Raw genomic sequence first — 27773 nt, 5'->3', positions numbered from 1 at the left:
TATCTATTTTTATCCTATCCAATATCGCTACAACCTCCTCCTTTATTGTTACAGTGATAGCATCCTCATCTCTAGTGAAGACAGAAGCAAAGTATTCATTTAGTACCCCATCCATGTCTCTACAAGAAGATCTCCTTTTTATCCCTAATCAGTCCCACGCTTCCTTTGACTACCCTTTAACAATTTATATGTTTATAAAAGACTTTTGGGTTCCTTTTTATGTTAGCCACTGACCTAGTCTCATACTCCCTCTTTGCCCCTCTTATTCCCTTTTTTTAAAATCTCTGTACTTTCTGTATCTAGCCTGGTTCTCTACTGTATTATGAACCATACATACGTCATAAGCCTTTTTCTGTTTCACTTTAATCTCTGTGTCTTTGGTTATCCAGGGAGCTCTAGGTTTGTGTGCCCTTCATTTCCCCCTCGTAAGAATGTGTCTACTCTGTACCCAAACAAACTCTTCCTTGAAGGCCTCCCATTGTTCAATTACTGTTTTGCCTGTGAATTTTTGATTCCAATCCACCTGGGCAAGATCCCTTTTTAACTCACTGAAATTATCCCTCCTCCAGTTAAGTACTTTCACATTTGATTATTCCTTGTCCTTCTCCATAACTATTCTAAACCTAATGATATTATGATCACCGTTCCCCAAATGCTCCCCCACTGAAACATGCACCACCTGCCCCACTTGATACCCCAGAACTAGATCCAGCACTGTTGTGCTATCTCATTAACTAATCTTAACTTTAAAAGATAAACATATGTATTGTGTTATATATAATCTGATGATAAGGTCCTGGAAAAATAAGAACTCATTGATTATTTGCCATATTAATTTATTTTCCATTTAACTTTACATTTCTACCAAGGAATAAGTGTGATAAAAGCTTAATTGTGAGCTTCCTGATGGCTGTATCGTTAAAGACAATAATTAACCAAGCCATACAGACTTAAAGGTCATTGGTTCAATTCCCATTCTGTACTTAGTTAGCTAGACCTGGAATTTCTGCCGTTGGGCACAACCCGGAATTTAAACCCAAAAATGCATCCATTCCCGTGCCCATTCGGCCAATGTCAAGTTACACTCAAATTTCCTGCGAATCTCATTAGAATACGCCCGAACATAAAATACGCAAGAATCAGTGTAAACAATTATGGCCCAAAGAAAGCGCTGAACTCACACCATATTTTTCGCCTTTTAGCGTGAAAATTGAAGTTTTAACTTATTTAACCATTCGTGCACATTAGGCACAGCATCTTTAAGAACCTGAAGTCAGGGAAGCTTTTTAATTTTTAATGTGATTCATACTTGTGTCCTAAGAATGGAGTCAAAGAAACCGAAAGTACAGTGAGGATAACTTTTTTTTGTAAAAAATGCTCAAAAAATGTCAATAAAAAAAGAGAAATGACTTTCCTGTTGTGCCTGAAAATCTGGTTGTAATTTGAAGAGAGCCTCTGAGCAAGCGCAATTGCTGGAAACTCACGTATTAGGCTCTGGAACTTGGGGGCATGGCTATTATTATGGGTGGAGATGCATTTGAGCGGAGGGATTGATCGAGTATCGATTGGGCGTATTGTACTTGCGTGCGTAACTTACTTATGCCTAAAATTCCGCAATCTTTCAGCTGCGTATTTGATTTGTGCCCAGATTGCATGTGCCTCTGAGTGTAGATACGCAGGAAATTCCAGGCCCTGATCTCAGCCACGGTGGCAATATAAGTTCTACAGCTTGCCTCGGTGTTCCTGGATTAGATAGCGGAAAATTAAGCGGGGTTCTTGTTCCTGATTGCTATCCAGTGAGCCCTGCTGGAAAGCACAAATGTGTAGACATCGTGCGAGAACATGATGAAACTCAGCTGTGGTGTCCTTGCACACCCTCTGGGCTCAGACATGAAAATGGCTACTTGGGCAAGTTACAGTAGGGGGCCCAGAACCTGTGGAACCATACGCAGCAAGAGTCAAAGCTTTCAGGTGAGAAAATTGGAAGTAAAAACTTACCTGTGAAGGTTATTTATGAAATCAATGTACGAGTATCAAAATGAGTGCTTGAAGTTTACATAAAAAGTAACTGGATGTTCTCTGACAGCATTTATTATTATACAAATTTTGAGGTTTCCTACCCAGTGACTGCAGAACTCAATTTCTGGTTGGCTGAAACTGAATAATTTTAATCTTGAGCCCAAAAAATGAAGGAACTTCAAGTTCTTGTAAATTGTAAACTGGGTTTGCTGAAACTATTTCCTTGTGTTGGCACATAATATGAAAAAGAGGTGAGACTAACTGTTGTTGCTGGAAGTTAATTTTATTTTCTTGAGAGAATTAAATTAGTTCAACTTTTTAAAAAGTATCTGTCTGTACTTTTACAAAACTGTGGCTTGGAAGATTGACGATTTCAGACTAGGAATGCTAGAGTCCCATATTTTTACAGTGGAGTAAAAAATGTTGCCAATTCTCTCAGACCACGTAAAAGAAAAAAGACCACTTTGGAGGGCTAATGCATATCAAAAATGTGTTAATACTGAAGACTTTCAAGCCAATGTTTTCTTGTGTACTACTCTGTCTTTCCAAACATAGGTACATAAACTGACATGTGTTTCCAGTTTGAGCAGTTTGTTGGCCGTAAAACTACTTACAATAAAGTATAACTATTGTTCATGGAGAGAAAAAAGAAAAGTATGTTACTCTTTCCCTGTAACTTGCCTGTGCTCATCTGCCACTTGTAATTATTTTTTGCTTCCTCTATATCTCTGAATATTTTCTAATCTAATGTTCTCCCTTTTAAGCGTGTTTTTTTTTCTTTTTCGTTTTGCCTCATACTTTCTTTTATAGTCACCTCTAGGTTTGTCTCTCTTTTTCTCGCCCTCTTCCTTCGTGCAGCCTCTCTATATCCGCTCATGTTTCTTACTTTCATTCACTTTGTCTTTCCCGTTTGTCTTTCTTTCTCTATCTTTCTCTCCATCTTTCTCTTTGCCGCTCTTTTACTTTGTCTCCCTTTCTCTCTTTTGGTCTTTTTTTCCTCCAGTGCTTAATTTCCACCAATCTTCAGAGTTAGGTGGGAACATAGAAACATAGAAAATAGGAGCAATAGTAGGCCATTCGGCCCCTCGGGCCTGCTCCGCCATTCAAAATGATCATGGCTGATCGCCTAACTTAGTACCCTCAGTAACAAGGAAGCTGGTGCAGTCAGGGTTGAGTTGGGCAGAAATAGCTGCTGCATTCGGGGCAGACAAGGAGAGTGGAGCTGGAGTACTGAAGTCAGGCGTGGGAGGGAGCAGAACTGAAGCACTTAAGATGTGCCTGGAAGTAGGGAAAAACAAGATGTGGAGTACTTGGGAGAACCTCGGTAGAAGGCAGCGGAGCCGCATAGGGAGCACTCTGAGTGGCCCTGATAGACATAAAGCAGATTTAGAGTACAGTGGGTGGTTCTGGAAGGGAACAAAGATTAGACAGAGTGGGTAAAATGCCCAGGGGGAGGATTAATGGAAGGGAAAGGGTGGGACGGAAATTATAATGGCTGAAGAAGGTTTGACCATTTTTCTCAATGATCTGATTGATCTGTGGTGTCATGTGTCTAGCATGGACAATGTTGGGATCTGATTGGAGGGTTCACAACTGTTTTTCATGGAGCCAGAGAATAACAGGTAAATTAAAAACTAGTAGCAGTTCAGATTTTTTGCCCCAATCAGAATCTAATATTACTTTCTATTTAGGAGAATGGACGTTCTAAATGGAAAGTATTCCAGGGTCTGCTGATATCAATCAGATTACCTGGTTAACATAAATTGTTAACCTTTGCTCTATCTTTACTATATTGCAATTAAACTCCTGGTGTTGAATAAGTACATTCTTGTGTTAGTTAGAAATAAATTATTGCACCAACTGGAAATCTATAAAGCATAGTTAGGGCAAGTTGTAATGTCATTCTACTATTGCTCAGATCGAATCTCATTTATGAGCCACTGTACAGCATTGGTACATATCTAAGAGCAGTAAGGGATGAATTGTTGGATTTCATACCCTCATAAAATCTAAAGCAAGAAGAATCTCATTAGTTGATATCGCAGTGTGCCTTTTGGAAAATCAGCCAAAATACTCTGCGTGACACATTAGTGGATTTGTTGTAAATGCTGTGGATTCCCAGCAACAATAATTGCATTGAATTATTACCAAGCTCAACAATTATTTTCTGCCAGCCTTTTGGGCATAACTGTTTCCAACTGTATGGCCCCGATATTAGCGGGGAGGTGGGATGGCAGCGGGCGGGTGGGGGGAGGAGGGGGGAGGGGGGATTGGACGCGTGGCAAACCCACATGAACCAAACTTACCGTTTCCGACGCGATCGCACGTTGATTGATAGTGGTTAACATCCTCTCTGGGTTTCGCACCCGGCAGCTAGCCTGATTGACAGGCTGGCTGCCATCAGGAGCTGCAACTCGAGGTGGGGGTGGGGGTGGGGGTGGGAAAGAGAAAGAGAGAGAGCCAGACGTCATCTGGCGCTGGACTGGAAGACTGGGGTGGGGGGAGAATGGAAGATCAGGCGCTGGACTGGAAGACCGGGGTGGGGGGCGGGGGAGAGGGGAAGATCAGGGAGGGGGACAACGGGAGGGTGAAGACGGGGACATCGGAGCGGGAGACATCAGACATCGGAGCAGGTTTCAAAGGTAGATGCATTTAATGTTTTCACTTCATTGCATGTTTTTTTATTTAATTTATTTTGTTTCTTGTTCCCCGATCCGGCCCTTCATGTCTGGTTTTACCAGGCGTGAATCAGAAGCAGTGGGCAAGCCGCCCAGGTAAGTTTAAAAAAAAAATCTTTCTAATCCTTTCATCTGTCACAGGTAAAGTGCCTTAAGTACCTGAGTGAGGTACATTTGGCTCTTTAACTGTCATCCTGCTGGCTTTAATTGCCGACGGGACTTCCGGTTTTGGGTCGCCCACGCGCACACAGGTGGGTCCCTGGGAAACTCGGAAGCCAGCGGGTTGGAGCCGGCAGTTTGGAGCCAGCTTCTGAAACCGAATGGGATTTGCGCGATTTTCGGAGGCCCCCCGCCCCCAATGCACCCGCATTTGCCTCCTAAAATCACCCCCATGTGTCTGTTTGTAAATCTCAAGTTCTCGTATCCATAATTTTTACATACTCTCGCCAAATATGAAAATTCAGACCCAGGGTTTTATTGTTAGGAATGTTACTATCACCTGTGAACTGGACAAGATTAGTAAGTATGTAAGTACTTAGCCTCCCATTTAAACCGAATTCCCTGTCAATTAGCCTGTGATGAAGTTAAGAATAATGGCTACCCGATAGTGAAAATATGGTATTTAATTGGGTTTGGATGATATTCTTAGCCAAAAGCTGAAAACCAATGGTTTATAGCAAACATCTGAACAGTGAGATTATGTTATTGCCACAAAAAAGTTCTTAGTGGTAACTGTGTTTGGCGAGAAGGGTGTTTCCATAGTTTGGCATGCTTTATTTAGTGTAGCAGCTCTCAGTGCAGACACCAACTGTTCATATACTACAAGCTTGAGTAGTTATTTATCGTTGATACAGAAATTCTGTCATCAATGAAAATTCAGGATCTACATCTTAAGATAGTAACTCACACTATCGGATAAATTAAACCTACATTCAGGTTAATTCTTAAAATAAGTGTTTACCCTTTAATGCTTATCTACTTTTTCTCCCTTTTGAGTCACTTTCAAAAATATTTTTTCTCATTTTTATTCTACCATCACTTTTCTAGTTATATTAAAATAATTTGACAAAAAGTGAAGTATGCATAATTTATATTTGATTTTTAAAAAGTTTTTACTAACCTTTTGTGTAATTATGGAATATGTAAAGCATATCAAAATATTTTGTGAATGGTTAGAGTGTCAATTGTCCTATTTGCCTACTCATTTTCCATTAGCAGTGTATCATCATCATCATCATCATGAAATCATGCTACCATGAAACTGTCATGATGTTTGCATTTAATGACTGATGTCAGATTAATGTATTTTATAGTTTATTGCCTCAGCAGTTTATTACAACAGATGGTCTATGTAAAAATGACTTTTTTCCTCCTCATTTATAAGCGAACAGAAGAAGAATTTGGGATGCTTGCCAGCTATCTTGGGTTACTGCCGTCCTCTCTTCAGTCAAGTGATGAGGTCAATAGTTCCTCCTGCCTTGAATGGCCAGTAGACGCTCTAGATGTTATATCTCAGTGGTGCTTGGACGTAACGACTTCTGCAGAGAGTCATTCAGAACAAGTAATGGTAAGATTAACTGTTGTGCTTTTCATAGCATATCTACTTTGTAATATATTTCATAAATGTTTGCTTTCGCCTTTTGATTTTTATGCCGTTTACTTGTCTCTAAGTTCCAGTTGAATATCAGCTGTTTTCCACGCGAGCTACCAGGCTGCAACCTTATTATACTTTTATGTTGGTACATAAGTGACTCTAGGGAGTTTAATTCGGAAGGGAACACCAGACATTATTGTAAATGATGATATGTTTCCCATAGAGGATGGAGAGCAGCTGGTTAAGATAATTGCTGATCTCCATTTCTGAAGACCTTTGGTCTAATGTAGCCCAGAGGAAGAAGAATGGGAGAGGGTAATGAACAGCAGTCCCTGTGAAGAAGTGCACACACGGTGCTAATGACGTGCAACCTTTGCTTGCTTTTTTTTAGTTCTGGTGGCATATAAAATATAGAAAGGAAACATTATAAAGTGAAAGCTTTGTTGATTATTTGGTATATATATATCCTAATATATTTTGTAACCTGTATTCCTCCTTTCCAAAGTCAGAGACATCAGAAATAGTAAATTGTATTGCCTGTATCCCCCTAAATTGAGTATTTAAATAAAGACCATCCCAACATCAACTCACATATTCACCTGCAAATGTTTGGACAGCTCTTCCCCGGTACAGGTCTGGTTTCATATTATTTGATTATTAGTGTGCATACAATGTCAAATGAAAAAATATAGCTATTTAAGGTTTGCCATTTTCACCTGTGAGTTCAGTTATCAAATTTTCCTGCTAAAATATGCATTAATATGAACCTTTCAGAGAGATACTTTTTTTTAATTCCTGAAACATTGATCCTTTAGAGTCTATTAGATGAAGTTACTACACAGCCAAGAAGTACATTGTCTTAGCATTCACAAGACAGTAAATCACTTGAGCACTGGTCACCCCAGTTTCAAAATCAATTGATGGAGGAGCTGCAGTAGGCAGTGAATAAAATCAGTCTTGATTGAGTAGTCCAAGTGGATTAGCTTGGCTTTCACATGGTGTGATGGGGGATGTATGAAAAGACTAGCACAACTGACACTTAAGTAAATGAAAGATCTTAACAACTGGAGCAGTAGCAGATACTGTATCAACATGAAAAGTGATGGCTGTGGAAGAACATATATTTTTCCAAGAAAACAGTTATAAAATGCTTCAATATATGAAGAGATTTGATACACTGCTTAAATATTAGAACAGAATATCCAGCCCTTTTTAAGAAGCAAAATTCATAAACCATTAAAAATAGCCGATTCAAAGCTTTGAAATGTTAGAACAAAAATGGTGCACTCTGATTCATTTTAAACACAATTTACATCACAACTGATTTGATTTTTTTAAAGTGAAATTTGGGTTTATCCATTTTCAATAGATCAACCAGGCCATCAATTCTCAAAATATTACCTCAACAGTCTTTCTTCTCCCTTCCCAAAGGCAGCCCCTCCTAGCTATCTGCCCCTAATTCACAGAGATACTTTGTCTACATGCAACCTCCTTTCCCAAGTTCACGTCATTTCTCTCCCCTTTCTCCTTAGTTGACACCAGCACTCTCCTCCCCTTGCAAGTTCATACAACCAGTCTTCCCCTTCTCAGTTCCTGCTGGAATCTTTATCCCCCTCCCTCTCAGCCTGTCCTGACATTTTTCACTTCCCTCCTCCCCCCTCCAGTTTCTTGGGACATATGTTAACACCAGTGATGACCAAGCCTTGGCTTCCTAGACAACCATATCAAAGGTAAACAAACCTATGCAAAATGCAATAGCCTATATTTGTTGTTTATGATTATTGCATAAACCGTTCGTAACCCAAACATTACACTGTGGCTTGCCAACTTTACCTCAGTTTCAATGTATCCATAAGGAATGATTGTAGTGTGTCCCACATTATTCAGAACAAGATAGGCGAGTACAGCAAGTCTAGAAAATCTAACCACACCTAGTTGGGCATCACTGAACTTACATCAGCATCACACTGTACCAGGGACCCAACAACTTTAATTGATGCCAAGGACTCACTGGTGTGGACAACGCTGAGATGCCTCTCTGTGCTGAGAATCCAATAGCACTACCTACTATTGGCCAAAAAATGTTGGCACTGAGACATCAGCATCAAATTCTATATTAATCGGGGACAGAATATACCTGATCCCTCCTAGGAGGGATCTATTGGCTTAGTAATATGGAACTTGCCTCAGGGAGGGATTCCTCAGCTCAGAGATCCCTGAACAGTAACACTGAAGCAACTGCAGTGACAGTTGGCACTGGGTACCTTTTAGATTGTACCTCCGCATAAATAGGAAAAACAAGGTATAAATATTCCCATGAGGACATTGAGAGCCCCCCTCAAATCATAACCCAAGAAAATATCTCTAACCAAGCCTGGCTTTGAATTCCCAGACCCCACCCCCGCCACCACTGTGGAGGATAGGGTAACCTATCTCTGTATATCTTTTTATTGAGGGCTCCTCCTCTAAGGCATTCACAGGGTTCCTCGAAAATATTCGAGGAAGCAGCGGAAAATTTGGCATCTTTTGCTAGACAGTATACCATAGATTCACGGAGCACATGCATGACTAATTTGACTCCCTTAGCAAGAATGTTAGTGACTGCAGAATCAACAGCCATGATCTCAGCGATATTCATACTAGAAACTGGAGACCAAAGGTCCCTCATTTTCCGAAGTCAGTTGCTGCATCTTATTGAAGGTAAAATTGCAGGTTAACACGTGCAATGGGAATTAGCAATCCATAACCTGGACTCTGCAGTGTGATTTCTGACTTTCAGGGTATTGCTCTGCAGATTGCATGGCTGCATTTAGCATTGCACTATAGATAGCTTCAGTAGTAGTATTACAACTACCCTTTGACAGGAAAGATATTTTCATGGAACAGGTAGATGAACGGCTGGAACTCTTAGAAAACCCAGCAGAACGTGTCTGCTATGATAGGGATGAAAAGCAGGATCCCCTTACGAGAGCCTTTGTTTAACTGGCAGGCTAAGCCTGGGGTAATATGCATCATAACCAATGTCATCTTGCTTTTGAGGATATCCATGCTCAGATATCTCCATTTTAATCCACACCCTCCTGTGGGTCTGGTGTCTTAGACCTCCCCCCCCACCAATGACTGGTTGGATATTCCCCTCCCACCTGGGAACCAGGTAGGACTTCCCACAAAGCTATATGGAGAAGGATTACTGCAGACTTATGGGTCTAAGAGACTATTAGAGATGGTTACTCTCTACATTTCACAAGCACTATGGATTCCATGGGGTGGTCGGAACAGACCAACTGTGGGACCATATTGTGGTAGCAGCATTATTCCACTGAGATAGACAAACCACTAATGGGAGTTCCTACATGTGTCCTGGATGGGCTGGGAATATATGGTGAGTCATTGATGGAAAGCCTGAGGTCTGATCCTCAAGAAGCTCTCCAGGCTTCACCCCAAACAGGAAACCGTAGTTTTGTAGTCTGCAGAAGACAGGTGGTCATCATTCCATTCCTGGATCTTAATCCTGAACAGATTTCTAAAACAAGAAAAATTGGAGATGGTTTTACGTCAGTAGTGAGCCTAGGGGTCTAGTTAGTTACCATAGACCTAAAGCTTGTATACATCCATATCGCCATGTGGGAATTGCACTAGAATTTTGTAGAGATCAATTTCAACGAATAATGTTGTTAGTAAAGGGAACTTCCCATTGCCTTCTTCTTAGTATTGAAAGTTTTCAGAGGATGCACGTCAGTGGATTGCCTCTGATAAAGATATTTAAGTCTACCATTTAAGCCTAATAATTTTCATGTCTCACATAGAAACATAGAAAATAGGAGCAAGAGGAGGCCATTCGGCCCTTCGGGCCTGCCCCGCCATTCAAAATGATCATGGCTGATCGTCTAACTCAGTACCCTGTTCCCGCTTTTTCCCCCCTATCCCTTGATCCCTTTGGCATTAAGAAATATACCTATCTCCTTCTTGAATACATCTAATGACTTGGCCTCCACTGCCTTCTGTGGCAGAGAATTCCACAGGTTCACCACCCTCTGAGTGAAGACATTTCTCCTCATCTCGGTTCTAAATGGCATACTCCATATCCTGAGACTGTGACCCCTGGTTCTGGACTCCCCAGCCATCGAGAACATCCTCCCTGCATCTAGTCTGTCTAGTCCTGTTAGAATTTTATATGTTTCAATGAGATCACCTCTCATTCTTCTAAACTCTAGTGAATATAGGCCTAGTTGACACAATCTCTCCTCATACGTCAGTCCTGCCATCTCAGGAATCAGTCTGGCAAACCTTCGTGACATTCCCTCCATGGCAAGGACATCCTTCCTCAGATAAGGAGACCAAAACTGCACACAATACTCCAGACGTGGTCTCACCAAGGCCCCGTATAACTGCAGTAAGACATCCCTGCTCCTGTACGCAATGAAGGCCAACATACTATTCGCCTTCCTAACTGCTTGCTGCATCTGAATGCTCGCTTTCAGCGACTGGTGTACAAGGACACCCAGGTCTCTCCTTTTCCCAATCTATCACCATTCAGATAATAATCTGCCTTTCTGTTTTTACAACCAAAGTGGATAACCTCACATTTATCCACGTTACACTGCAACTGCCATGTTCTTGTCCACTCACCCAACTTGTCTAAATCACATTGGAGCCTCTTTGCATCCTCCTCACAGCTCACATTCCACCCCAGCTTTGTGTCGTCTGCAAACTAGGAAATGTTACATTTAGTTCCCTCATCCAAATCATTGATATATATTGTGAATAGCTGGGGCCCAAGCACTGATCCCTGCGGTACCCCACTAATCACAGCTAGCCATCCGGAAAAAGACCCATTTATTCCTACTCTCTGTTTCCTGTCTGTCAACCAATTCTCAGTCCATGCCAGTATATTCCCCCCAATCCTACGTGCTTTAATTTTGCACACTAACCTCTTGTGTGGGACCTTATCAAAAGCCTTCTGAAAATCCAAGTACACAACATCCACTGGTTCTCCCCTATCTATTCTACTAGTTACATCCTCAAAAAACTCCAGTAGATTTGTTAAGCATAATTTCCCTTTCATAAACCCATGCTGACTTTGTCCAATCCCATTAATGCCTTCCAAATGTTCTGTTATCGCATCTTTTATAATAGACTCCAGCATTTTCCCCACTACTGATGTTAGGCTAACTGGCCTGTAATTCCCTGTTTTTTTCTCTCCCTCCTTTTAAATAGTGGGGTTACATTTGCCACCCTCCAATCTGTAGGAACTGTTCCAGAGTCTATAGAATTTTGGAAGACGATCACCAATGCATCCACTATTTCTAAGGCCACTTCTTTTAGTACTCTGGGATGTAGATTATCAGGCCCTGGGGATTTGTCAGCCTTTAGCCCCATTAATTTCCCTAGCACTATTTTTTTACTAATACTGGTTTCCTTCAGTTCCTCCCTCTCACTAGACCCTTGGTTCCCTAACATTTCTGGCAGGTTATTTGTGTCCTTTGTTAAGACAGGCCCAAAGTATGTGTTTAATTGTTCTGCCATTTCTTTGTTCCCCATTATAATTTCCCCCATTTCTGACTGTAAGGGATCTACATTTGTCTTCACTAATCTTTTTCTCTTGCTATATTTATAGAAGCTTTTACAGTCAGTTTTTATGTTCCCTGCTAGTTTACTCTCATACTCTATTTTTCCCCTCTTAATCAATCTCTTTGTCCTCCTTTACTGAATTCTAAACTGCTCCCAATCCTCAGGCTTGCCGCTTTTCCTGGCAATTTTATATGTCTCCTCTTTTGATCTAATACTATCCCTAATTTCTTTTATAAGCCACGGTTGAGCCATCTTTCCTGTTTTATTTTTGTGTCGGACAGGAATGAATAATTGTTGTAATTCCTGCACACATTCTTTAAATATTAGCCATTGCCTATCCACCGTCATCCCATTTAGTAAAGTTCCCCAATCTATCATAGCCAACTCGCACCTCATACTTTCGTAATTTCCTTTATTTAGATTCAGGACCGTAGTTTCAGATTCAACTACTTCACTCTCCATCTTAATGAGAAATTCTATCATATTATGGTCGCTCTTCCTTAAGGGACCCCGCACAACAAGATTGTTAATTAATCCTTTCTCATTGCACAATACCCAGTCTAGGATCGCCTGTTCATGGAGATTGCAGGAAGTAACTTTAGTGACGTTTCCCTCAGACAAGCATTGCAATAAAGGTGCCTTTGATCTTGACATGTTACTGGCAATAATGTCAAAGTAACTTTGAGACTAAAACATTTTCTTTATACTTCTTTCAGAATCTACTTGTTCAGGATCCACAGTGGGCTTTACCATGTCTTCTTCAGCTACCTGAGAATTACAATACCATCTTTCAATACTATCATTGTAAAGCCTGTGTTCACTGTTCAAAGGTGCCAAAGGATCCAGCTCTTTGTCTAGTGTGTGGTACCTTTGTGTGCCTCAAAGGTCAATGCTGTAAACAGCAAAGCTATTGTGAATGTGTACTGGTAAGTAAAAGAAATACATTTTAATAGTTTAGGACAAATGTGAATCTTTGGTTTAGCTAGTCAATCTCCCGTGGCTTTGCACATGGGGAATCAAGATTAAGTGTAATCTTCCATGAAGCAGTTAGAGGGTGGGGGATAATTGGACCTAGCCACACGGATGCAATTCAGTCCCATTTAAAAGTCATTTTAATATTCCTCCCCCTCTTTATAAACCCCTCCTTAAAACACATCTCTTTGGCCAAGCTTTTGGTCAACCCCTCCTAATATCTCCTCTTTTAGCATGACATCCATTTTTGTCCAATTATGCCTCTATGAAGTACCTTGGGAAGTTTTTCTACGTTAAAGGCACTATATAAATGCAAGTTGTTGTTTTATATTTCTATTATAAATTCTTATGCCCATATTTATTATGAAAACTTAATGTAAACATGTTGCACTATAATTACACCTTCCTGCCAGTGTTGGTGTTGCAGCACTTCCACTGGCCAGAAGGTATAGTTGTAGCCTATGATGTTCCACTATGCTAGTTCTGGGAGATAAATGAAATCACCTTGAATGGCTTACCATCTGATTTTTTTCTCCCCCACCCCTGACCTTTTTCTACATTAAAGGTGCTACATTAATGCAAGTTGTTGTTGACCTTTGCTCGCCATTATTGCAATGATTTGGGATGCAAACGGCAACCTGAAATTGTGGGTCTTCACACCTACTCAATTGAAGATAGTTTCCTGGCCACTGGATGTTCTTCTACTATGGGTAGCAGTCAACATTTCATGTTTTAATGCTACACTGTACTCCTAGAAAATTTCCAAATATTCACAATTATCTCATAGGAAATTGAGTTTTTTTTAATAGTTGGTCAGCTGTTTATAGGGGCCTATTCTCTCTTAGACATGAACTTAAACATGGCGCTGTTGGCTCTTTTTAGAGATCCCCTATTCTTCAAGTAAAGATATGCAATGAACTGTATAAAGAATTTTTAGATAAAAAGAATGGTGAAACTGATACATGGCTTTCAAAATTGAATCGGTATATTATAATGTTAACTGTGCTTGATCAAAGAGCTAACTTCCGTAACATTACTGTCACAGATCTTGGAGGTAGTTTTCACTTTGACATGACTAGAAAACTACAGATTATGGATTGGATTGAAGTCAATGAAAGAAAAATCAGGCAGAGTGTAAACAGATGGTTGACAGCAGCTATCAGTTTTCCACCCGTGCCCAAAATGAAAATTACCCTGATTGTCTTTGTTAATTTGGTTAAATTTAGGAATAAATATTTGCAGGAAATACTAAATTCTAAATCTTTTTAAAATATATATCAGCACTCCCAGAACTGTGGAGCAGGAACCGGAATATTCCTTCTGATTAATGCCTCCGTAATCATCGTCATTCGTGGGCACCGGTTTTGCTTGTGGGGATCTGTTTACCTTGATACTCATGGTGAAGAGGACAGAGATCTAAGGTAAAACATTTCAGCAATGATTCTTGATTTAGGAGTAGTATTTCTGATATGCATACATGTAGTACATGCAGGGTACGGTCGCATAATGGTTATGTTCCTGGACAAATAATCCAGAGAATGAGAGTTCAAATCGTGGCAGTTTGAGAATTTCAATTTAAAAACCTTGTATAAGTAACCATGAAGCTGTCGTATTGTCCTAAAAATGTAACTGATTCATTAATGTCCATATATTTGCCCTGGAAATGGTACAGCACAGATTCACCAGAATGATACCTATATTGAATCTACCCTTAAAGGGTTAAATTATGAGGACGGGTTGCATAAACATGGGTTGTATTCCCTTAAGTTTAGAAGGTTGAAGAGTGATCTAATCGAGGTCTTTAAAATTATAAAGGGATTCGATAGGGTAGATACAGAGAACTATTTCCTCTGGTAGGGGAATCCAGAACAAGGGGGCACAATCTTAAAATTAGAGCCAGGCCATTCAGGAGTGAAATCAGGAAGCACTTTTTCACACAAAGGGTAGTGGAAACCTGGAACTTTCTCCTCCAAAAAACTATAGATACTGGTTAAATTTAAATTTTCAAGACTGAGATTGAAAGATTTTTGTTAGGTTATGGGTATCAAGGGATATGGATCAAAGTCGGGTAAACGGAGTTGAGTTACAGATCAGGCATGATGTAAATGAATGGTGGAACTGGCTCGAGGCCTACTCCTGTTCCTATGTACATAACTGTTGAGTAGGTTGGTCATCTTTTGCTCCACATCTGAGTGCTTATTGTTTTGCTTGAAAATGTTTTGATCATATCAAACTTTAGCTCTGACAAAAAAAAAATCAAGATAAACTGAGACTCACATTGTCCATGTACAACATTGTCCTAAAGTGTTGTCCAATAGAAATTACTGACTAGCCACAGGTGTGGCCACAGTGATACTGTTTCAGCCACATGCACTAATTTTAATAGAAAATGCCTTACATACACAATACAGGTAAATGTATTTCACATGTGTACATTTACTTAACAAACATTTACCACCATTCAGTAACCAAGGAAGTAAAGCACTCGCAACAATCAAAAAACACTTGCACACTCTGCTTCTCATCTTACTGAAAACTGACCAACTTACTCAACAATTATGCAGTGAAGAAAAGTGCAATCTCAGCTTGGCTACCAACTAAATAGTCAACAAATGTACAAAAAGGTTACGGTACACATGCATATGCCATGCGAATGAGTATTGAAATCATAAACCCAAGACCGTGTCTATGCCTCATTTTTTATTTACAAATCAGAAATGCAATTAACCACATCTGGATTCCCAATTAGCCACACATGACAAATATGTTGGACAACACTGTCCTAATGGCCTGTGAGGAATCTTTATCTTTCATGTATATATGTCTGACATTCCTCATAGAGCTAGTGTGGGGAAATCCAATCCGTGAAATGTAGCCTCCATCACATCTCGTTTTCCTGGTCTTTTGAACCCCGGCGAGGAGGGAAATGTCTAATCCTGCAGTGCTCCTGCTATGGTATTCCAGCAGTTGCTTTTACAGCCTCCTCCATTATTTGTTTATCCATCAGTAGAAGAGAAAAAGGGGAGCACTGTGCAGACAAATGGGATTCTTTTATGAATGAAGAAAACTTGATTCAATTTGAGAGAGATCGCATCAAGGAAATGTTGGCTGCAGAGACGATTTCAAAATTATTAAAATCTAAAAACATAAAAAGGTTATCTTGGCCACAAACACAGTAACATTCAATATTTTGTTTTCCATCAGAAAAACAGGAGGTTTCAGACCCCTCCTTAACTTAATACTCTTAAGAAAATGTTTGTGAATGTAGAAGTTCAGTTTAATGTGCTTTTACATAGGCATAAGACTTTTTTATTTCTCACTGAAAGAATTTGAAATTTTAAAGCACAGGGAATAAGCAGCTTGATTTCAGCACCAAGAATGTTCATCAAGTGCTTTTAAGTGGTGGCAGCCACCCTCCAAATAAAACAAATACACATCCATCCTCAGCTAGGCAACTGGCTTATTTGAGCTGTCAATCAGAAATATGAAAAGACCATGGCCCAAGGGGTCCTGATGTTTTATACAAACTGGGTTTTTGCTAACTCCATAGAGGTATTAATTCAAGCCTTCACAGGATCATCTTCCATTGGGTGCTCCCCACTGTTGCAGGCATTAGTACCCTGGAACTTCATTTTCACCGATTGAAAGTCTTTTACCATGGCTCAGTGAGTTTAGCCAGTTAGTAGACCCATACAGACCAGAAAGATTTTTCATGCTGTGTTATCTTATCTCAGCCTGGGTGTTAATGGGTGCTACATTTGGCCTCTTAATCCCTGAGTTATAGAGACTAAAATTCAGCACTATCAACACTATTCAACAACCCCTTCTGGCAGGTGTGTGGATGTTAGGTGAGAACAGAGTTGGACTACATTGGAATCTTGGTCTTACTGTCAAAAGGAAACACTAAGAAAAAGCTGGCGCTTTCCTGCCTGCCTAGCTGCTAAGAAAGACGCTCATAACAATTTTTTTTTAATTTGTTCACGGGATGTGGGCGTCGCTGGCTATTGTTGAGTAAGTGCTGCTTGATAGCACTGTCGACGACACCTTCCATCACTTTGCTGATGATTGAGAGTGGACTGATGGGGCGGTAATTGGCCGGATTGGATTTGTCCTGCTTTTTGTGGACAGGACATACCTGGGCAATTTTCCACATTGTCGGGTAGATGCCAGTGTTGTAGCTGTACTGGAACAGCTTGGCTAGAGGCGCAGCTAGTTCTGGAGCACAAGTCTTCAGCACTACAGCCGGGATGTTGTCAGGGCCCATAGCCTTTTCTGTATCCAGTGCACTCGGCCGTTTCTTGATATCACGTGGAGTGAATCGAGTTGGCCGAAGACTGGCTTCTGTGATCGTGGGGATATCGGGAGGAGGCCGAGATGGATCATCCACTTTGCACTTCTGGCTGAAGATGGTTGCAAACGCATCAGCCTTGTCTTTGCACTCATGTGCTGGACTCCGCCATCATTGAGGATGGGGATGTTTACAGAGCCTCCTCCTCCCGTTAGTTTTTTAATTGTCCACCACTGTTCACGACTGGATGTGGCAGGACTGCAGAGCTTTGATCTGATCCGTTGGTTGTGGAATCGCTTAGCTTTGTCTATAGCATGTTGCTTCCGCTGTTTAGCATGCATGTAGTCCTGAGTTGTAGCTTCACCAGGTTAGCACCTCATTTTTAGGTGCGCCTGGTGCTGCTCCTGGCATGCTCTTCTACACTCCTCATTGAACCAGGGTTGGTCCCCTGGCTTGTTGGTGATGGTAGAGTGAGGAATATGCCAGGCTATGAGGTTACATTTTTTTTATTCGTTCATGGGATGTGGGCGTCGCTGGCAAGGCCAGCATTTATTGCCCATCCCTAATTGCCCTTGAGAAGGTGGTGGTGAGCCACTGTACCGCCACCTCTGGTTGGTCTGTCCTGCCTGTGGGACAGGACATACCCAGGGGTGGTGATGGATGAGTCTGGGACATTGGCTGAAAAGTATGATTCTGTGAGTATGGCTATGTCAGGCCGTTGCTTGACTAGTCTGTGAGACAGCTCTCCCAATTTTGGCACAAGTTCCCAGATGTTAGTGAGGAGGACTTTGCAGGGTCGACTGGGTTTGGTTTGCCATTGTCGTGTCCGGTGCCTAGTGGTCAGTGCGGTTTTATTCTTATGACTTTTTTTAGCAAGATTTTATAACTGAGTGGCTTGCTAGGCCATTTCAGAGGGCAATTAAGAAGCAACCATATTGCTGTAGGTCTGGAGTCACATTTAGGCCAGACCGGGAAAGGACGGCAGGTTTCCTTCCCTAAAGGACATTAGTGAACAAGATGGATTTTTACGACAAATCAAAGTAGAATAAAGAGAATAGAATATGTGTATGATTAAATGGGCCAAATTGAATTAAATTGAAGATAGGCAACATGAAGTGCTAGATAGGTTTAGGGAAATCTTAATAATGGATTGTGGTTTTCAAGGGACAGATGTCCTGAAAATGTACTTGGTGACTATGATGTGGAGTTTGGATCTGGAGTATATATAGTTAAGATCTTTATTCGCAGGATATTTTAAAAGGACCTAAAATGTCACTTTGGGGAGCTACAATAGGGAGTTACTTGTAGTAAGATTGTAGTTCAGTGAATGAGGTCTATTGCACCTTTTAGTGAGCAATCTACCTTTGTCAGCATTAAAAATCATCTACTGATCGATCTTCGTATCTGTCTTTTTCCAAGCTAACTCCCATTCCATTGCTGATGCCTTCTCATAATTTTATATTGCCTACAAATATAAATATCCCATTTCTCACTCCATTCTTTGCATAATCTGGGAAGAGTACAGGACCCAAGACTTATCCATAAGTCAAATCACCCCAATATCACAATTTCCCATTTATAATCATGTTAAAATTATTTTTTGTATCCAGTTTTCCACATTGTTGCAGTTTCATGCCTGTAATTTTTTCAACAAGTATATTTTTGGGTATCTTGGCAAAGACCATCTAATGATCCAAATATAGAATAACCAATACATTTCCCTTGACTATAGTTACATTTCCTGTTACAGCCTCAAAGAATCCAAAAGCATGCATGATTTAACTTCCCTAAATGTAAGCTTGCTCTCTTTTATCATGTTCTGTATAGACAAATAACTCTTCATTGTATCCTTTACTTTCCCACACCTCAGCTGCTGCTGAAGTGAAACTAACTGGTATGTAATTACTAGTATTGTGCTTTTGACCTTTATTACAAGAACTGTGGTAAAAAAATGATCCTTAACAATTTCTATACTCAATTACTTTCCTGCACCCCTGAATTTGTGACTGAAGAGATTTAGTGCATTGTGCTTAGTAAATTGAAAGAAAGTGCCAATTTGGCCTATACATTAGACCTGTGTGTAAAATAATGTTTTCGAACAGATTCCTATATTTTGTTCCAAAATATGTTGCTTTTAGCCAATTGACCGGATGTGAAGATTCTCTGATTCGGTCTGCTGGTTGCATTAGTTTAATTGATAGATCAATTACTCACGGGAGCAAAATGAGAACGCTGATGTATTGTCCCCCCAATTCATTCATCCTGTTGATTATGCTTTTGCTATTCAATCTAGTGACTTTTCCACCTTGGAAACCACACCCACTGTGAAATGGTGTCTTCAACCAAGTACCACAAAGACTGTCTCCTCTGACTTTCACTTGTCTCTTGTGAACTCACTATCACCTTGAATGGCCAACTCCTCAAACCTGACGCTCACACAGTTTACTTGGGTGTCACCCTTGACCAAGTCACTAACCTACAAAAACCATCTACTGAAAACTGCTGAGAAAGTCAAAATCTGAAATATCTCAGTCACCAAACTTGCTGGCTCTACCTGGGAAGCAAATGCCTCCACTTTTACGCTCATCTGCTCTCGCACTTTGTTACTCAGTTGTGCAATATTGTGCTCCAGTCTTGGTTCACTCACCGCACACTGGTGAGTACTCAACTGCACACTACTATGTGTCTCATGTCAGACACATTGCACATTCCTCCATGATTACCAATCCTCTGCAATATAGTTCCTCCACATCTTCATTGTTCATATGTGGTTGCAAAATTGGTGAATAGACTTTGTGACAAAATCATGTTGCCAATTCACTCTGATTTGTTCTATCCACCAGCAGCGCAGCTCTCTTCGAGATGCCCAATACAGTCAACCTTTCCTGATTCCCTTGACTTTTCCTAACCATCTCGCTGGCGTTCAGAGTGGACAGCAGATGATCCTATAAATCACCATATCATCTCTGACCCTACAGATTATCAACCAGGATTCAACTGGCACGTCATAGTTAGGCGTTTCTCAACCGCTTTCGAACTGGCCAGGGACAGTGCACCTCAAATCTTCACCTGTGGGGCCTTCGTGATGACAACAAATGTTCTTGCAGACAAATAAAAACCATATTACACATCGTTGAATCATGAGACTAACTAAACTATCTGATGGTCTACACTAACTGGTGCATACTGGTGATGACCATGCTCAAATATAGCTGGAATTATATGCCGAGTCTGCACATACTAAATAACTGAATTCCAAAAGATCCATTGCACTACCTGCCACAATAATCTTAACATTTTTTGCATCCTTAATTTGTCTTGATCATCTTCAATTTATCTTCTGTACTCATCCCCATGTTTCTCTTGACCTGATAATTGAACATTCAATGTCTTTGCAAAGCTTATATCCTAACCTTAAAACTTGATAAGATCACAAGATAATTACGAGTGAGGAAGGCCGTCCAGCTCAGTCCTCACATTTCAACGTCCATTGTTTCTGAAAGGATTCTTGTGTTTTTACCTCCACTACTCTTATCTGGAAGTCTATTCTATTTGTTGATCACTCTATATGAAGAATTTCTTGATATCAGTACTAAATTTACCTTTTACAGGGTTTAACCTGTGTCTCCTTGTCCATTTTTCACAATTTAATTTAAAGTACTGTTTCAGATTTACTTTTTCCATTCCCCTAACTGTCTTATATACCTCTAGAAGATAATCTCTTAGATACCTCCTTTCCAGGCTGAAAAGCCATAAGTTTCTCCAACATTACCTCATTACTCAGACTGTTGACACTAGGAATCAGCCTTATGGCCCTTGTGTCTTAGCAACCAGAATTGGATGCAGTACTCAAGATGCTGTCTGACCAGACAGAGCATATACAGTTCAGTCACAGCTTCCTCTGACAAATTCTATTGCTTTAGCTATGTAGCTCAATATTTTATTGGCTTTGCTGATTGCTGATTTGCATTAGTTGGACGTGTTGAGTGTCGGGGCTATAAGGATGCCCGGGGCTCAATTTTAAAACAGAAGTGCGGGTGCACTGGGGGCGGGGGGGCAAAGAAAATCAGGATTTCCAGGAGCGGGCAGAAATCCTGGCTCAAACACACCAAAGGAAGCGCACAACGCAGAGTTATCTGGATGCGCGTACAGTTCCCAAACCCGGACGATATTTAAACATGGAATTCAAGTACTTAAAGTACCTGAAATGTACATAAATCTAATTAAGAATGATGGCAAGCGATTTCAACACTGAGGAACGAGTCGCGTTTCAGCTGGCAGCCATTTGGCCATTTATATCTGTGTTTGACAAATGGGGATAAAAGGTGAGTTATTGCAGCAGGGCACTCAGTTCTCTCAGACAAACTTTTGGCTGGGAAATCTTTGTGTTTAGACTGAAAATTCTTGGTTTCCACTCAGAATTTACCAACTTTTTGGACCCCCTCAAACTGACACCATCAGGATGGGGGGGGGGGGGGCGTGATGGCTGCATTCACCAGTACATCCGAGGATGAAGAACATTACCATCCTCGCCAGGCAAGGCGAGCACTTCCGCCACTTGTAGCTCCACAACACTGTGCTGCGCCACAGGCACCTGCTCAAGAGCACAGAGGGGAACAACAGAAGGAGCGATGTCGCAGAAAGCAGTACCCTGGTCAGAGGGTCTACAGACCGAGGCTCAGCTTCCTGGACCTCTCTGAGGAGCAGTGCATAGGGAGGCTGAGAGTAAGTCGCCAGGTGGTCGCAGACATCTGCAGCCTCCTTTATGCCGAGCTGCTCCCTGCTGGGTCTGGCGGTATCTCATTGCCCATCGCAGTTAAAGTGACCACTGCCCTCAACTTCTTCGCCTCCGGATCATTCCAGGGTGCCACCGGTGACTTCGCCGGGGTTTCTGTCGTCTGCACACAAGTGCATAAGGCAGGTCACTGACTGTTTGTTTCGCAGGGCTTCGCAATATGTCAACTTCCTCATGGACGACCTCAGCCAGACGGAGAGGGTAGTGGATTTCCACTCTGTGGCTGGCTTCCCACGGGTACAGGGTGCAATCGATTCCATGCATATAGCAATCTGAGCATCTCCACACGAGCAAGGACTATTCATCAACAGAAAGGAATATTACTCCATCAACGCACAGCTCGTTTGCAACCACAGGAAAAGATTTCTTCACTTGTGCGCCAGGTTCCCTGGCAGCTGCCATGATTCGTTCATTCTGAGGGAATCCAACATCCTGGGCCTCTTCCATGCACTGAACACCCTTAAGGGCTGGCTCCTCAGGGACAAGGGATACCCCCTGCACACGTGGCTCATGATACTTCTGAGGAACCCCTTAGCGAGCAACAGGGTTGATGCAATGACAGCCCCATTGTCACCGGGTCTATAATTGAACATGCGATAGGACTGCTGAAGATGCGATTTCAGTGCCTCGATCATTCTGGGGGAGCGCTTCAATACACACCAGCGAGAATGGGTCGCATTATAGAAACATAGAAAATAGGAGCAGGAGTAGAACATTCGGCCCTTCGAGCCGGCTCCGCCATTCAATATGATCAGGGCTGATCCTATATCTAATACCATATTCCCGCTCCACCCCATACCCCTTGATGCCTTCTGTATCTAGAAATCTATCTTGCTCCTTCTTAAATATATTCAGTAACTTGGCCTCCACAGCCTTCTGTGGTAGAGAATTCCACAGGTTCACCACACTCTGAGTGAAGAAATTTCTCCTCATCTCAGTCCTAAATGTCCTACCCCATATCCTGAGACTGTGACCTCTCGTTCTGGTCCCCCCTAGCCAGGGAAAACATCCTCCCTGCATCCAGTCTGTCTAGCCCTGTCAGAATTTTATACATTTCAATAAGATCCCCTCATTCTCCTAAACGCTAGTGAATACAGGCTTAGTCGGCCCAATCTCTCCTCATACAACAATCCTGCCATCCCAGGCATCAGTCTGGTGAACCTTCGCTGCACTCCCTCTATGGCAAGTATATCCTTTCTTAGGTGAGGAGACCAAAACTGAACACAATACTCCAGGTGTAGTCTCATCAAGGCCCTGTATAACTGCAGTAAGACATCCTTGCTCCTGTACTCAAATCCTCTTGCAATGAAGGCCAACATACCATTTGCCTTCCTAACTGCTTGCTGCACCTGCATGTTTGCTTTCAGTGACTGGTGTACAAGGACACCCAGATCTCTTTGTACATCAACACTTCCCAATCTATCACCATTTAAATAATATTCTGCCTTTCTGTTTTTCCTTCCGAAGTGGATAACTTCACATTTATCCTCGTTATCTTCATCTGCCATGTATTTGTCCACTCACTCAACTTGTATAAATCACCTTGAAGCTTCTTTGCACCCTCCTCACAACTTGCAATCCCACCTAGTTTTGTGTCGTCAGCAAACTTGGAAATATTACATTTGGTTCCCTCATCCAAATCATTGATGTATATTGTGAATAGCTGGGGCCCAAGCCCTGCGGTACCCCCTAGTCACCGCCTGCCACCCCGAAAAAGATCCATTTATTCTGACTCTCTGTTTCCTGTCTGTTAACCAATTTTCAATCCATGCCAGTATATTACCCCCAATCCCATGTGCTTTAATTTTGTGCACTAACCTCTTATGTGGGACTTTATCAAAGACCTTCTGAAAATCCAAATACACCACATCCACTGGTTCTCTCGTATCTATTCTACCAGTTACATCCTCAAAAAACTCCAGTAGATTTGTCAAACACGATTTCCCTTTCATAAATCCATGTTGACTTTGTCTAATTCCGTTGATATTTTCTAAGTGTCCTGTTATCACATCCTTTATAATAGATTCAAGCATTTTCCCTACTACTGATGTTAGGCTAACCGGTCTGTAGTTCCCTGTTTTCTCTCTTTCTACTTTTTTAAATAGTGGAGTTACATTTGCCACCCTCCAATCTGCAGGAACTGTTCCATAATCTATAGAATTTTGGAAGATGACAACCAATGCATCCACTATTTCCATGGCTACTTCTTTGAGTACTCTGGGATGCAGATTATCAGGCCCTGGGGATTTATCGGCTTTCAGTCCCATTAATTTCTCCAGCATTATTTTCTTACTAATACTAATTTCCTTTAATTCCTCCTTCTCACTAGACCCTTAGTTCCCTAGCATTTCTGGGAAGTTATTTGTGTCCTCTTCTGTGAAGACAGAACCAAAGTATTTGTTTAATTGCTCTGCCATTTCCCTGTTCCCCATTATAAATTCTCCTGTTTCTGATTGTAAGGGACCGACATTTGTCTTCACTAATCTTTTTCTTTTTACGCACTTGTAGAAGCTTTTACAGTCCGCTTTTATGTTCCTTGCAAGTTTACTCTCATACTCTATTTTTCCCCTCTTAATCAATCTCTTGGTCCTTTTTTGCTGAATTCTAAACTGTTCCCAATCCTCAGGCTTGCTACTTTTTCTGGCAACTTTATATGACTCCTCTTTGGATCTAATACTATCCTTAATTTCTTCTGTTAGCCATGGTTGGGCCGTTTTTCCTTTTGTGTTTTTACGCCAGAAAGGAATGTATAACTGTTGCAATTCATGCATTCGTTCTTTAAATGTTAGTCATTGCCTATCCATCGTCATGCCTTTTAATGAAGCTCCCCAATCTATCATAGCCAACTCACTCCTCATATCTTCGTAGTTTCCTTTGTTTAGATTTAGGACCCTAGTTTCGGATTGGACTATTTCACTTTCCATCTTAATGAAGAATTCTGTCATGTTATGGTCACTCTTCCCTAAAGGACCCCGCACAACAAGATTATTAATTAACCCCTTCTCATTGCACAATACCCAATCTAGGATAGCCTGTTCCCTGGTTGGCTCCTCAACGTACTGGTCTAAAAAAATACCTCATACACACTCCAGGAATTCATCCTCCCAGTAGTATTGTTAATTTGGTTTGGCCAGTCTATATGTAGATTACAGTAACCCATGATTACTGTAATACCCTTGTTACATGCATCTCTAATTTCCTGTTTGATGCAATCCCCTACATTACCACTACTGTTTGGAGGCCTATAGACAACTCCCACCAGTGTTTTCTGCCCCTTGGTGCTTCTTAACTCCACCCAGACTGATTCTACATCTTGATTTTCTGAGCCGATATCCTTTCTCACTATTGCTCTGATTTCATCCTTTACTTACAACGCCTCCCCACCTCCTTTTCCTTTTTGCCTGTTCTTCCTAAATATTGAATACCTTGGATATTCAGCTCCCAGCCTTGGTCACCCTGCAGCCATGTCTCCGTAATCGCAATTATATCGTATCCATTTACATCTGTTTGCGCTGTTAATTTGTCTACCTTATTACGAATGCTTCATGCATTCAGATGCAGTGCCTTTAGATTTGTCTTTTTAACATTTTTAGACATCTTAACATTTTTTTGTACTATGGCCCTATTTGTCTTTCTTCCATTTTTTCTTACCCGGACCCTATTTATAAGTGCACTGTTTTGTTTGTATGCTCTGTCCCTTCCCGACACAATCTGGTTATCCTTACCCCAGTCACTTTCCTGCATTGCTTCCTTGTCTTTTCTTTTTAGCATTCTAGATTTCTGTTCAACGGAACCCCCCACCCCGCCCTTATTTAGTTTAAAGTCCTATCTACCTCCCTAGTTATTCGACTCGCTGGAACTCTGGTTCCAGCATGGTTCAGTTATAGTCTGTCCCAATGAAACAGCTCTCTCTTTCCCCAGTACTGGTGCCAGTGCCCCACGAATCGAAACCCACTTCTCCCACACCAATCTTTGAGCCATGCATTCATCTCCCTGATCCTATTGACCCTATGCCAATTTGCTCATGGCTCAGGTAATAATCCAGAGATTATTACCTTTGTGGTTCTGCTATTTAATTTAGTTCCGAGCTGCTCAAACTCTCTCAGCAGAACCTTTTTCTTAGTCCTACCTATGTCGTTGGTACTTACGTGGACCACGACAACTGGATCCTTCCCCTCCCACTTCAAGTTCTTCTCCAGCCCGGAGGAGATGTCCTTAACCCTGGCAACATAGCCTTTGGGACTCATGCTCCTGGCTGCAGAGAACAGTGTCTATCCCCCTAACTATACTGTCGCCTACTACAACCGCCTTCCTTTTTACTCCCCACGCTTGAATGGCTTCTTGTACCACCGTGCCGTGGTCAGTTTGCTCGTCCTCCCCGCAGACCCCGCACTTGTCCACAAGGGTTGCAAGAACCTCGAATCTATTGGACAAGCGCAGTGACTGAGGCTCCTGCAATACAACCTACTGGATCTCCGTACCTGCCTCACTCGCAGTCACACCCTCCTGTCCCTGACCACGTGTCAATTCTAAAGTATTTAATCTAAGGGGTGCAGCTGCCTCCTGGAGCAAAAGGTCCAGGTAGCTTTCTCCGTCCCATCCTCAATGATGGCGGAGTCCAGCACATGAGTGCAAAAGACAAGGCTGAAGCGTTTGCAACCATCTTCAGCCAAAAGTGCCGTGTGGATGATCCATCTCAGCCTCCTCCCGATATCCCCACCATCACAGAAGCCAGTCTTAGCCAATTCGATTCACTCCACGTGATATCAAGAAATGGCTGAGTGCACTGGATACAGCAAAGGCTATGGGCCCCGTCAACAGCTGAAGACTTCTGCTCAAGAACTAGCTGCACTTCTGGACAAACTGTTCCAGTACAGCTACAACACTGGCATCTACCTGACAATGTGGAAAATTGCCCAGGTATGTCCTGTCCACAAAAAGCAGGACAAATCCAATCTGGCCAATTACCACCCCATTAGTCTACTCTCAATCCATCAGCAAATTAATGGAAAGTGTCGTCGACAGTGCTATCAAGCGGCACTTACCAATAACCTGCTCACTGATGCCCAGTTTGGGTTCCGCCAGGACTACTCGGCTCCTGACCTCATTACAGCCTTGGTCCAAACATGGACAAAAGAGCTGAATTCCAGAGGTGAGGCGAGAGTGACTGCCCTTGACATCAAGGCAGCATTTGACCGAGTGTGGCACCAAGGAGTCCTAGTAAAATTGAAGTCATTGGGAATCACGGGGAAAACTCTCCAGTGGCTGGAGTCATACCTAACACAAAGGAAGATGGTAGTGGTTGTTGGAGGCCAGTCATCTCAGCCCCAGGACATTGCTGCAGGAGTTCCTCAGGGCAGTGTCCTTGGCCCAACCATCTTCAGCTGCTTCATCAATGACCTTCTCTCCATCAAAAGGTCAGAAATGGGGATGTTTGCTGATGATTGCACAGTGTTCAGTTCCATTCACAACCCCTCAGATAATGAAGCAGTCCATGCCCGCATGCAGCAAGACCTGGACAACATCCAGGCTTGGGCTGATAAGTGGCGAGTAACATTCGCGCCAGACAAGTGCCAGGCAATGACCATCTCCAACAAGAGAGAGTCTAACCACCTCCCCTTGACATTGAAGCGGCATTACCATCGCCGAATCCCCCACCATCAACATCCTGGGGGTCACCATTGACCAGAAACTTAATTGGACCAGCCACATAAATACTGTGGCTACAACAGCAGGTCAGAGGCTGGGTATTCTGCAGGGAGTGACTCATCTCCTGACTCCCCAAAGCCTTTCGACCATCTACAAGGCACATGTCAGGAGTATGATGGAATACTCTCCACTTACCTGGATGAGTGC

General features: G+C 41.9%; 1 protein-coding gene across 4 annotated transcripts in view; it reads left to right on the top strand.

Moving 5' to 3' along the window:
- ubr3 (ubiquitin protein ligase E3 component n-recognin 3) overlaps positions 1-27773 on the top strand; it is a 323662-nt gene that overhangs the window by 288604 nt on the left and 7285 nt on the right. For all 4 annotated transcript variants that reach the window (XM_067987503.1, XM_067987502.1, XM_067987501.1 and 1 more), the window contains 3 exons: positions 6082-6264; positions 12579-12788; positions 14116-14255. In XM_067987503.1, coding sequence (XP_067843604.1) covers positions 6082-6264; positions 12579-12788; positions 14116-14255 — 533 coding nt within the window. The remainder of the gene's footprint in view (positions 1-6081; positions 6265-12578; positions 12789-14115; positions 14256-27773) is intronic.

The sequence above is a fragment of the Heptranchias perlo genome, chromosome 7, assembly GCF_035084215.1.
Source record: "Heptranchias perlo isolate sHepPer1 chromosome 7, sHepPer1.hap1, whole genome shotgun sequence".
Taxonomy (NCBI): Eukaryota; Metazoa; Chordata; class Chondrichthyes; order Hexanchiformes; family Hexanchidae; genus Heptranchias; species Heptranchias perlo.
Note: the sequence above shows the minus strand (reverse complement) of the source record. Positions and strands in the feature narration are given on the sequence as shown.